This window comes from Melospiza melodia, chromosome 3, assembly GCF_035770615.1.
Source record: "Melospiza melodia melodia isolate bMelMel2 chromosome 3, bMelMel2.pri, whole genome shotgun sequence".
Taxonomy (NCBI): Eukaryota; Metazoa; Chordata; class Aves; order Passeriformes; family Passerellidae; genus Melospiza; species Melospiza melodia.
This window is the reverse complement of record NC_086196.1, coordinates 130,593,862-130,607,699: the sequence shown is the minus strand read 5'-3', so window position 1 is coordinate 130,607,699 and position 13,838 is coordinate 130,593,862. Positions and strand designations below refer to the sequence as shown.

The window sequence follows — 13,838 nt, the reverse complement described above, 5'->3', positions numbered from 1 at the left end:
AAGTGACTGGAGCATTTTAAAAATGCTCTTAGAAAAGTGCCTGGAGCATTTTCCTATAACCTGAGCTGGCGTGGAGGGTGAGGGCAGAGAGAGCCCCCAGTGAGTGTCCCCAGTGCCGAGAGGGGACCCCCTTTCCCCAGGCAGGGACAGCTGCTGCCCAGGGCTGTGGCTCTGGCTCCCCTGTGCCTCGGGGCTGGCACTGGGCTCTGCCTCCTGCCTGTCCTCCCTGGCAGCCCCCAGCCCTGGAAGGGGAGCCATGGGAAGGCCCCAAGGGAAAGGAGCTGCACTGCAGGGTTGGCTCTAAAGTGCTGGATGCAGTTTGATACGCATGCTGTTTATGGGGAGATGTTGCACAATATATGAAGACAAGGATTTTATTTGTAAACATGGTGTCTGTGATGAGTGACAGTATCATATAGCAAATATATTTTAATCTTGCCTGAAAAGTGTTGTTGTCTTCTTTTGAACCATGTTTGCCAATTTTTAAGATCTCTACAAAGCCTCAGCCTGCCCTGTGGTTTAGCAGAGGCTGCCAGCCTGCCCTGAAAATCTGGAGCATTTCTTCTGAAAATTTTGTCTTAAAAGTTTCTTTTTACATGCATAAAACAGAGTGAACTGGCAGAAATGAATTTTCTTTCCCTTTTAGTCTATAATATGAATTTTGAAAACACATGTTGTGCTTGTTCTTAAAACTTATAACTAGTAACATATGGTTGTAAGTGTCTTTTAACTGGAATATTGTCATAGACCTTTTATATCTGTAAAAAAAAAAACATTTGGAAGTTTAAATTATGTGCCATAAAACTGAGACCAAAATGCATACATTCAGAGGCTACCAATAAACTCCCTAAAACAGGAGTTTATAATGGCATCACTTACAAAGATAAACTTTTCAGAGCAGTAATTCTAGCAAGTGCTTCTCTGATTCTGTTTCTGAATCTACATTACTTTCTTATATGAGCTGAAAAACCACTTGTAAGTTAGGTTTGGTTTTGTTTTTTTAGCTTTTCCCCCTCTTTTTTAAAGCACGTTTCCTTACTTTTATTAGTTTCTGAATATAAATGTAAGCTTGATTATCTTCTAGCTGCCAGTCAGGATACATCTGTGTAAATGTAATGTCTTTTCTTATAAATCAAACTCACACTCGAAAATGTGACAATAAAATATACTGTGGATATGTTGGTTAATTTAAATAACATTCACAGTACACACTTGTACCACTCCTTTGTCACATAATTTGGTATTTTTCTCTTGGGAAAATCATGAGCAAAGGAAAATTAGCTTTAGAGCTTTAGTCAACCAATTTCTTAAATTTTCCTTATGATATAGGTAACAGAATCAAATGAGATTTCTGTCAGCACATGAGTGGAGATACATATGTGTATATATTTATAAAATTAGAAATAATTTCAAATGGTTTTAAGTACAGAAGCTCAAGCATTCTCAGAGTAAAATTTGGAATTTTTGAATCATTTATAAGTCAGATGTTACCTAGCTATTCCAAATGATCAGTCCTTGGTCTATTTTGACCATGCTTCTTTTCTCTATCCTATATTAGAAGTAAGTGGTATCACCTAAATGAGGATAAGTACAGGCTGCTTCAAATTTTGTGTTCCAGCATCTTCCTATACAGAGTGGCACAATGTAGCAGGTCAGGATGCTGCACTAGAGTGCTCTGTGTCACTTTGTACAATGAATCCAAATACAAAAGCCAATCATAATATTACTGTTGAGCTTATATTCACCTATCCAGTTTTCCAAAGATCAACTTATTTTCACTTGGGAAAATAAGTTGGATATTGGCATGCCATTGTACTTCTGGTAGCAGAGAACTAAAATTCATAATGCATTATTAGTGTTAATTGCAGAACAGCTGTAAAAAGTCACCCACATTTATTTATTGTAGCTTATTAATTCTATTCACAAAATATCATTTTTGCAGTACTTCAGCATATACTTAGACTATTAGAGAAGTTTATGTAATTTAAATCAAGTTTCAGGTAAACAGAATGGAATTACTGAACTAGCTAAAAATGATCCTTGTCTTTTCTCTTTTTTATGTTAGTATTTAATTTTAGTGCTGGTCTGCTGAAATATTTTTTTATAGTTTAGTTTAAAAACTGTTTATTTTTATAGCAAAATGTTCTAAGAATTCTTTTGTTTCTTTAGACAGCAGAAACTTAAAGGAGAGCAAAATACGTTACAAGTTTATTAAAGTCGAAAATATGGTGAGAACCCAATATACTGATTGGGTTCACAGTGTCTATATAAAGGAAAGGAACATACAGACAGTCAATTCTAAGGCAGTTTCAATAACATTGCTAAAGAAAAGACTGCTGGTTCAGCTCTGGAATGTGAGAAACTATTTTTGGTTTGGTTTAGACCCTCATTGTTACAAATTAATCAACTGCTCTTTAAAGTCTAGAACTCATTAACTTTGTAAGTTTTACTGTTCCCATGACTGAGCTTCACTTAAAATATTCAAGTTTGCTTTAGTAGCTCACCTTGATTCCGTTTCTCTCTGTAGTCCACAAGTATCCTCTCCTGTAGACAAAGTGGCCAGATGTACTCATTTGAGATTTAAAATATTTTAGAAGATCTAAATGTGGTATAAGTTTATAGCTCAGCTCTCATTATAAATCAGTATTTTCAGCCAAATTTCCACTTTTTGTAGGTAGAAAGAAAATCTTGGAGCGGTTTAACCCCGTGGACTCTGCGGAGCACAGTACTGACAATGTTGGACACCTTATTTAAATTTTAGTTTCGTCTGGCTCCTCAAATGCCTGATAGTACCACAAAACTGCAAAAGATATCTTTTAAAATAGTATGAGTTGTTTCCTTTTAGGACTATTCTAACAGCTCAAATAAAGGGTGATGGTAAGCTGCATATTTGGAGCATGATGTTGTAGATGGGACTTTGGGATGATTCTGTGGCTGCTGTTATGCAGGAAACAGAATTCAATTACCAGAATAGCCCTTTGGCCTTGTAAAATGTAACTGTTGAGATTATGCAGGTCTGTGTGTGACATTTGTCACTGGCAGTGCAAGTTACTGTCTCCTATACGAGCACCTTGTGTCGCATGCAGGTTGAAATGTAAGTCTGAGATGACTCCTACACCCTTGAAATGATGCAGCAGTCTCTAATGCCCAAAAGGAGACATTATTGGGAAAGTCCATCACAGAAATGTAGGAGAGAGAGATGTGACATGACTACCAAATGCATAATTGCAGAATCTGTAGCTAAAATTCCTGGTTATCTCCTGGTATACACCAAGTTATGCTTAACTGTGTAGGTGCTTGTAAACCTATTATTGTACATGGCCTGCAACAGCTCTGGTTTAAGAGGAGAAGGAGGGAAAGTGAAAAATGCACAGAAGCGTTTTGTGGTTTAACTATGAAGCTTGTATTAAGTTTCTTGACTTTAGAATGAAGATTAATGATTGATATGTAGTTTGATCTGTTTCCTCACCCATGGAAATAAGAACAGCATTCAGATATGATGTACTAAAACAAAATATATTATATGTTGTGTGGAATAGTTGAAGCTACAGCCTTTACAGAGCAGATTGAGATTTGCAATGAAAAGGAAAACTAAAATGAAAAAATATTGAGTGAACAGCAGGGCCCATTTGAGGTGATTACAAAGAATGTTTCTTTATTCTGTCTTTTCTTATGCAACCTGAAAACAGTAGCAGGGGGTTACAAGCAGAGTTCATCACAAAGTTGTCAATCACTGTCATTTAACGTTTTGCAATGGAAGATGTCTTTATTCAAGGACAGCTGGGCAAATCAGAGAAACAGATTTGCAGTTAGTAGTCTGTCCAGCCTACACTAAGCAAACAAGGACAGGGCAGACATACCAGCCTCTCACATAAAAATATAATGGACTCTGCTGACCTCGGTGCCCTCCATTCAGCTTCATTCTCAGTTGTATAAAAGCTTCACTACCCATTCTCAATTTCCTTTAATTACCTACATGATGCAGATAAGAAAATGAACCTCACTTACTTACAGTCAATGATCACAAACAGGAAATTAAGTAGGCAAGTTGTTTAAAATAAGAGGAGTGTTTTGGATGTAAATAAAACCTGTGCTGGGGAAGAATTAGGGAAAATGCATTTTCAGGGGTACCAGTTGGTCTGGGCTGACTTGGCTGATCCTCCTTCTTTCTGCTACTTTACACTGCAAAGCAAAACTAAGTAAAAAATCTCCTTGGTAAATATTCTTTAAAATATCTTTGAAGGAGAAGCCAGTTAAATAAAAAGAGTGAAGCAAACATGCAGCCTTCTATAGGGCTTCAAAAGATTGTGACCTTAGGTTCAGAGAATAAATGACCACAGTTTTCACAAGAGATCTAGCAGAGACATCCAGGATTAAGCAGCAGTTGTCTTTATTCAGTCTTCACTTCTAATCTGCAGTTGAGATATGAAATAAGTTAATGACATTCTGGTTTTCTTTCCAAATCCTAAATTGTTGAATGGTTACCATTCCTTTTACATTGATATCACAGTTTAGACATAGTTTCCTTGTACCATTAAAAAAAATAGAAAATTTTGTGCTGTCAGTTGCCAAGGAGTAAAACCAGCTATCTAAATGCTTTTAGAAATTGTCAGAAAAGGTTCTATGTCTTAGGATATTAATGAGGGGATATGGTTCTTTGTAAGTCAATTAGGTAGTTCAGTTAGGTGTTCTAAAATTGCCATTTTTCTTTACCTCACTCTTCACTGGTTACTGTTGTGAATATTTCATTAATATGGATTTGCAGGAAGTCTAATGAAATTGAAGACTAAAGTGCAAAATACTGATTCTATAGTTTAAGAGGAATATAAAACCCTGAACACTTTAAATTAATGGTCTCTGCTAAGCCTGTAGTTTCAAAGACATTGCCCTTCAGGCTCCCCAAATGACTTTTTATTTTATGACAAAAGAAATACTCATAAATGGCAGATGGAAAAGACATCACATATTATAAAACTCTTACCTTACTTGCAAGTTTTATAATTCAGAAAGATAGTTCTCACTCCAAGAGATATGTACACACGTACATGCACAAGAGGATTTTGTGGAGGGAAAGATTGCAGATTAAGTCAGTCACAAAACTGATTCTTTTCTTAGGATTCCATTCTTAAGATGTTTCTGTTGAACCTTTATTCAAAGACAGTGGATTTCCCGAGAGGAGAATTGGCATCTCTGCCTGGGATACCTAAACAGTTGTACTTGCTCCTCTCGGCCACTATCATGCTGCTGTTTATAACTGCATTTAGCTTACATGTTGGTGAGCAGCTCCTTTTTGCAACAGTGAGAAAGCTCTTACACAGCTCTCATTTTAGAATGAATAGCATTAGTACCACTCTGGAACACAGAGAATGTTTTCACCACCTGCTTAAAATGTTGCACTTTGTTTTGATCACTCATCATCAGTTGCTTAGACACTGACTGCTCAAAATATTGAAAAAATATTTGAAAAGAAGCATATAAGAGCTATTCCAAGGCTACTGGATTTTGAATACTAAGAGAAAAACTCAAAATATGAAAATTGAAAATATGAGGTTTTGACTTCTTTATAGCTAACGTTAAAATGTTTTTGTTATCCAATGAGGTAGGATACCTGTGGGTCATCTTCTACTACTGAATCCATCCAATGAATATATTTATTTTATTACATTTATTTTTCTCTTCTCTAATATCAGCTATATGGAAGGAAAAATATTTAAAATCTGTAAGTGTGTCAGTATTTGAAAATATTATATTAGTTATTGTTTTCCCATGTGTGATTTTGATAAATAAGTACACTTTCTAAATATTTAAATGCTGCTATTTTTGTGTTGAAATCTAACTGTAGTAAATTAAATGCATATAGTTTAAATGCCTCAGTAAGCACTAATAGTTATTCTGAAGTTAATTACAATGATTAATTTTTATTTTTACTTTTTTTAAAGAATGCTGATGAGTACACAGATCTGCCTGTGAGACACAATGAAGATCAGATGAACAGCGAACTGGCTAAACACCTTCCAATTGAAGTCAATCCCCATTCATTTGACAGTTCACACACAAAAACACACCTCCTGCTGCAAGCCCACTTCAGTCATGCCATGCTGCCTTGCCCAGATTATGCAACTGATACAAAGACGGTGCTGGACCAAGCAATCAGAATATGCCAGGTATTGTGATGCATTTCAGTATATAAATGTTTATTGTTAGTGTTCTCATATTTTGAATATAGAAGAATCTGAAGATTTCTTGCAATCTTGTGGAGAGCTGGTACCACAGGATATTATAGCACCTTGTTTAGGGAGGAGCTGGATGCCCAAAATGGTTTCCACTTTACAGAGCTGGAGGTGAACAAACTTAGAGTAAAAGACAGTCCTCCTCTGACTGGAAGCATCTACTGCCATATAATGGCCTCTGCTTTCTTTGCAACAGCTTTTTATCTCTATATTGAGGAATGTTGTATGAGAATCATTCTGGCATGGCTGTGGTCCCTGCAGATTGTTATGCTGATACCCAAGAACCTCTCTCCCCCAGGTACTTCTACTTTTCTAGCACCCAAAAGCACTATAGTCACTCCCAAGCACAAATATAATGTGTTTTGAAATCTGATTCAGGATGAGATGCAGAGGTTTTTCCTAAGCTCATCTAGCTAGTATAAAGACACATCTTCTATGTCCCAGTGATCACAGAGTCAAAGAGCACGTTTTTAAATGCAGGTTTTAAACGATTTTAAACGCAGGTTTTAAACTCACCCTGGAGACTTGTGAGTTTTTACAGTTGTGAAAACTGCAGTTGTACTGCAGTTGCAGCCCACAGAAACTAAACTGACCATGGAGAGTACTGGCAACAAGCAATCACATGCACGGCTGCCAACTCAAAAGAATTTTAAAGCAGCAATTGGAGTTTGGGATAGAGGGCAGCCATATCTGAAAAGCTCAGTTACAGTTACAGCAGGAAAGGTGAGCTCTAGCTGTCACAGGAAACATCTGACCCTCTGAGTCTCCCAGGAATAATTCTGCTCTTCAGCAGAACTGCACAAGGACTCATTCACAGGTTCTGGAAGATCAGGCAGCCTTCAACAAACTGCTGTTTTTATGTTTCTGAGTTTAATATCTGCAAAATAGAGCCTGTATTTCTTTCTTCCTACAGTTTTTGTTTACTCAAATTTTAATATCCTCAGTGATCTGTTTGTCAACTATCAGAAGCTTTGCTCTTGTTTGAAGCCTGTTGGCAATACAACATTGTGTCAAGCCTGGCAGTTTGTAAAACTGCTCTATGAGAAACTATTAATCAGTGCTCTAGACAGATAAAATACTGTATGCAGTCCAGTCCTGCAATTTGGATAAGGCTCATCCTTACACTAATAAAAACAAGCTTAAAATACTAATATCAAATTAAGCAAAACTGAAATTAGGGAATGTAAGAAACAAATAACACCACAGATGTTACGGCTACACAGTCCTAATCTTGGTAACCAGCAGTGCTTGGATGCTACTCTGTTTCAAATATTTCAAATCAATAAAATCATGGTGCTGAAAATGTAGAAACAGCTATGCCATATATTCATTTATTAACAGAGAAAAGCATCACTTGCCCAGGTTAAAAAATTCACCTTTGTTTCAAAGAAATCACATACTTAAAGTTCATTTAGATGTTTGTGAAGGAAGCATTAGGGAGTTAATTACATATTTGGGGCAAATTTAAATTAAATACTATTTTCTGTAATTATTTTGTTCTGTTTTGCTAAGAAATGTATTTTCTTAATCCTGCTACTGCATGATATGTATTTCAGAAACAGTAGTCACTTAGAAAAAAAAATCCAAAGTATTCAAGAGTTCCTTTAAACTGAAGTAGGGTTCAGAAAAATGCCATTCCATAATATGCCTTGGCACTCCAACCTTCAGTTAACTACTATATCATGTTATATGTACAGTCATCTTAAAAAAAAAAAGGAAAAAAAAAAAAAAGAAAAACATGCGAGCAGTTTTGTATTTTAAAGTTGGCACATGGTTTACATCTCTCGGGAGATTATTGGTTCCATCTTATTAGTCACGCTTTCCAAGGGGAGGTTAAAGTTCCCAGAATCCAAGCAATAGACAGGGTTACACTTTCAATACTGGTTGTTACCTTTTTCCTTAGCACTGACCTGCTGATGAACTCTGGGTCAGCAGAGGTAGAAAAAAGAAATGTTAGTTATGAGGAGAGGAAGTGAAGCCTGGAAGGATCCAGTGATGAGCAGATTCAGTGGGTGCTGCTCTCTGTGTGAACCCGCGCTCGCGCATCGTCAGACGTTAAACGCAGCAGTGAGGCGGGAATTGGTTTTTGAGTTACGTTGAAATTTTTTTTTTACTTATAAATTATTTTAGTGTTGAGGTTGTATAGCTAACCTTCAGATTGTGACCTGAACATAAACTTTTCTTTTTGCTGGTAGATACAGGAATATCAGGGGGGACTTTTCGTATCAGCATTACTTTTCTATTACATGAAAGAAAGATGTTTCAAAGAGCTTTTATAGGTGGTTATACAGCAGGTCCCCTGCAGTGCAGATTTGCCATGATATGTAAGCAAGCCTCTTTCCACCACAGAGTATTAAACTTCTCCAATCTTCTGTGGTGTCATTCATCTGAATCAGCCTTCCCTCCCATGACTCCTTTCCTATCCACATCTTTCATTCTATCTTCCATTCCTCCAACATCTTCTGGGTTTTTTCATTGCTTGCAACTTCAGGCTGAGTATTGTTACTGGTCCAGCAGAAAACCATGTTAACAGCATTACATAGGTAAATGTAGCTGCTGGATTCCAGGTAAGATTCCACTATACTTTATGAACAATTATAACAACTCTTTTTCATGGGTGTCTTAAAAGTTTTGGCTCTACATTAGAATTTTCTTGTTTCTAATTATGGCGAAATATTCAAGTCTTTAGCATTTAACAGAATTTGAGGACTTACAATGCTGGCTTAATAGGGGAATATAATTTTTAGCATAAAGAAAAAAGAAGTATATTTTGTTACAGTTTTCCTATGGTTAGCCTTTGTTAGCTATAGGTGGAGTTCATTACAGCAAGATAAAATTTAGTATTTATATATCTAGGATGAAATGCAGAATTTTTTCCTTTTATTGCAGAAATATGGGGAATAGCAGTATGTAGCCTTTTGGAATGTGAATGCCTATCTGCTCCCACTCCCACCTCTGTAATGAATGGCCACTGAGGCATTGACTAGGCTAAAGACACTTTCTCTGCACTGAAAACCTCAAGTTAAAATCTAGTTTGTTATCAGTGACAGGCTCTCACAGACAAAGTGCAGGAGGTTCCCATGGCTCAAAAAAACTGCCTTAACTTCCTGTGTGACCTTGGCCAACTCATTTAATTTTTATTTACCTCAGATACCATTAGTACAGTTACAATAGACAATATATTCTCTTCAAGCCTAGTACTCTCTGTTTTTTTACTGAGAAAAGCTAGAGGTGTCATTAAGATGGTGCTGAACACTCCAGTAGCTTCTCAAAATCAAACATTTCTCCATTGCTTTCAGGAGAATGTACATTAAATAATAAAAATTCTAATGAAAATATTTTTCTAACATTTGTATAAGATATAATTATTATTGTAAAGACTATACTCCACCTTTTTTTTCCTATCTTATTTAAGAATACATGAAACTAAATCTAATCTCTTTTTTTGCTTTCTTTGTCAAGCCTTATATTTTGTGACTGTGTATTCAGCGATCAGTTCTTACTCTGCTATTCCAAGACTATTGCCTATATTTGCATTAATTGAAATGGATAATTGAGGCAGTAATACCGTCACTCTCAGATTCAGCAGGGCAGTCTCTTCTCAGAAATAATGTGACAGTTGTTGGCTTTGCATTGGAATTGGCCACAAGCCTCCACTTGTACTATAATCGTTGATAAAATATTTTAAAATTGCCAGGAGTAGAACTGCCATGGAGCTCAGCCCTAACCTTTGAGAAGTGTTTACCTATGGATGTGTTAAACACATCTCAGTAGGGTAGCTGGGCATTGAGAGAAGGTGGACATGAAAACAGATTCCAAACTGCAGAAGAAAGGGTACTCTGCATGGGAAATGTGCCTATCCCTGTAGCAAGGACCTTGCAATGCTATCACTAATGCCCTGTCATTCCCCCTCATGTTAGTCCTCTGGAGAATCTGATTTTGGCAGGAAAGAAAAATACTCTTTGCTTTAAGCACTGTGTTTCCTTAGCTAGATGGTGATGAGTATAATACTGCTTTAGCCATTCTAAACCAGTTAAAGTTGTTTCTGGTCATTTGAACTGCAACTTTTGCTATAGTTCTTATGAGGATCATGTTTGTGGTATGTGCTCAGAGCTGTCAAATATTGCACAAATATGCTGCCCAATTCAGCTAAGAGCTGGCTTATGTACAAAATACTTACTGTACTAAACTGCAGCTGTGCTGGGTGGTGGTGGTGGCTCCTCAGAAGGAGAACACAAAAGTACTTCTGGCCATGCAAAGGCAAAGGAGCCCCTGTTGCCATTTTGAGACTCAAAGAAAGAAAATGTCCTTTGAAGTGTCCTTTGTCTCTGGACTTCTCATCATCCCGAAATCTCCTCGGTTCATAACAGCCACTAAAACTATTGATTTTGAGAGCCAAGTCCTTTGGATCTTTTGTTTTTCTGCTTATGAGGAAGTGAAGAAGTTTTTAAAAGTCCTAAGAGTGGTTTGGGCTCATGTATTGCTTGTTGGTAGTGCAGGTGTGCCAACTGCTTGCTGGCAGGTAGTGGGAGTTACAGAAAAAGCCTGTTTTACAGTTGTGTAAGTAAGACTTGTCCAGAAGTGTCCAGGGAAGGAGTTTTTGTGTAATGGTTGCGCTGGCAGCTATAAATAAATGGGCAGCTTCACTGAACGAAGGGAAGAGAATCAAATTAACTCGAGAATGCAGAGGATTACTCAGAAACAAGTGAAGAGCAGAGGCCACATCTCTTCAGCTGCTACACATATTCTTTGTGTATGCAGTAATATTCCAGTGATAGCAGGATGTTTGCAATTTTACTTAAATACTGGCTGCTTTCATGGCTGTATGGCTATTATTGCACATTAGGAGTGTGGAAATAATAGAATAATAAAAAAATCTTGTCATGCTTTTTCTGTGTAGCAACGCTCACTTATAGATACTAAACATAAATGGATCACTTTGTAGGGAAAGTAGCTGGACATGTTGGGCTGGAAATGTTTGTGTTGTGTAGGTATATCTGTGGGAGAAGGGAGGGTTACCTTTGTGGTGCTGGAGTTTTGCTTGCTGTGGATAATCAGTGATGTGGTGTGTGGAAGCACCTTGGTGACGGTTTAATGATGATTTGGTGCTGCTTGTGCCTCATCCCTCCCCCACCCTTGACAAACCTTTTCCCAGTTGGGGCTGGAGGAAATGAGTAATGCTTAACCCATTTGTGTGATCAATTCACTTAAGCAGCTACTGTGAAATGTTAATCACAACTTTAATTTGTGCTGCATTAGCATTTTGATTAACTTGTAGGCTTGCTAGCACACTTGAAGCACTTTTACTCATAGTTACAGCTCGGAAATGACTTTTTGATTAATTAAGTTTGTTAGACAGCAGCTGAGCTTCCTGAATGCTAACCTTAAGGGGCTAAAAGTTCAGGAGAAAGTTACTGGGAATAACTGTTGCTGTTGAAAAGGTTTCTTGTGAATGTACTCAAAAAATTTTGATTATTGGCAAAATATTACATACCTACTTTGAAACTGACTTTAAACTGTAAAAAGAACAGATTTAATATGGGAAAGATGCTGTGTATCTTTCATGGTTTTGGTAGATTTGTGTAATATTTGAAACAAGTGCTGACATTAAGACATTGTTTATGTTAGGAAATTAGGATTTATTGCAAAGTGATTCTTATCAAAAACATTTTTTCTTTTTACAGTTCGCTGGTATAGTAGAAAATATCAATTTATTAATTAGCAGTTTGAAAATAAATTTACTATTGGGACTCAATGAGTTCTGAGTGATCGGTTCTGCCCTACCAAGTTTACATTGCTGATATCACACTCTGTAGCTGCTTTTATTTCTGTAATACCATTAAAAGAAATCAGTAAGAACCCAAGGGTTGCACTCCACTAAATGTAGACAGTAAATGGTTTGTCCTTTCTCCAGTTCTGAAAATACTAATAATGTTACTTTGGAGGCTAAAGGATGAATACAGGGATAGGAATCTTGTGAAGCAGCTAGGAAGGTTGTAATTTGCATACATCAGTGAGACCTTTATGATGATGGGAGAATGAAGAATTAGTCTCTCATAGGGGGTAGCAGAGCATATGGAAGAGAAGACTGAATATGCTTGTAAAAAAAATGTGAAGAGAAGTAGGATACAGAGAGAGGGCATTATGAAAGGAGTGCCTCCTGAATAGGATTAATTACAACTTATTCACTATATCTCTGATGAAGTACAGGGGGGATGTTGTGTAGGCTGAAACCACGCAGCTGTGCAAGGGTGATTTAATTGATCTGAAAGAACTCCCCCTCTCCCCAGATTAAAACATTTCTAAAAAGTAATTTTGAACTAGACCTCTGAATTTCAAAGGTTCTGTAGATACCTGTTTTACTGATATATAACATACCAAAGGTAGTGACCTTAAACTCTCTGTAATACTTCTTCAAATGAATTCCAACTTTTCAAGTCAGTTGCTATTTCTGAGCTATGTAATTGAAGCATCATCATCATCATTTATATAAAAACATGAAACTTAAAGTACATGGCATGCTTTAACATCTGAAAAAATATTTTACTTCTATTAGCAGAATATCAAGTCACACATGGATCATAATATAATCTTATGTATTGGAAGGCTTCCTACATTTGAAGCAAAATGTAGGAAAATAATAAAAATAAAATAATAACAATAAAATAATAACAAAAAAATTGTTATTATTCTGAATTCATAGTTTTTAAAAAATAGGTTAAATGCATACCCTTTTGTCTATTATCTATCTGTCACATAAATGCTGTAGTCTTAAACAGCTGTAAGTAGGCACAATTCTAGTAATTTTAATAGACCTGTGGATTTAAACTCCTACATGTAACTGAAATTTAGTCCTAGACTAAACTTCAAATTCATTAATAAAAGCACTAAAGAAAGTGTCATAGACTTTGAAGCTAAGACTAATCTTTTGAGAGTAGGTAAATTTGAGCCATGTAACTCACCCTGAGTACATCTGAAGTTTTAGTCCCTATCCACAAAGTCATTGCCACCAATGGCATCACTGTAGGCACTCAGCTTCTAACTGAGTAGTCACAGGTGTAATTCTTCACTGAAATGGCATTTTTTACAGTTCTTTACCTTCCCTCTGTATGCAGAGCAGTTATCATTATAGCTTCATTGACACGTAGCTGAAATATAATTTATCCACAAAATATTAACATTTATGTTTACAGGATTTAAATCAAAATGCTTAATATATTCAGAGTTATAGGACAGGTGACTTCAAAAAGAAGAAGAAATTATCCTGAGCAGTATGCAGGCTCTGTTAATGAGATGCAAGCTCCATCACTTTTAACACTTCAATAGCTTATCTTAAAGGAAAAAGCTATTTAAGTCATTTGGGTAGATCAGAAATTCTGCTAGTTTTATTCTGGTCCCCTGCCACCTACCCAGTCGTACAAGAGTGATCCCGAGTATCTGACTTTCTAATGAAGGATGTGAAACTAATACCAAAACCAGTGTTCATAAAAACTTTGTTAAAAAGTCTCTAGAAGAAAGAATTTAGCAATCAGGATTTTTTAGTAGCCTGAAAAATCTCCTAAATGAGTGGGGGTGAGTGGGGGGTATGTACATTATGGAACAATTTAG

General features: G+C 36.5%; 1 protein-coding gene across 3 annotated transcripts in view; it reads left to right on the top strand.

Annotated features, from left to right (window-relative positions):
* The window catches only part of ASCC3 (activating signal cointegrator 1 complex subunit 3), a 253,580-nt gene that overhangs the window by 223,716 nt on the left and 16,026 nt on the right, over positions 1–13,838 (top strand). For all 3 annotated transcript variants that reach the window (XM_063153070.1, XM_063153072.1, XM_063153073.1), the window contains one exon: positions 5,940–6,164. In XM_063153070.1, coding sequence (XP_063009140.1) covers positions 5,940–6,164 — 225 coding nt within the window. The remainder of the gene's footprint in view (positions 1–5,939; positions 6,165–13,838) is intronic.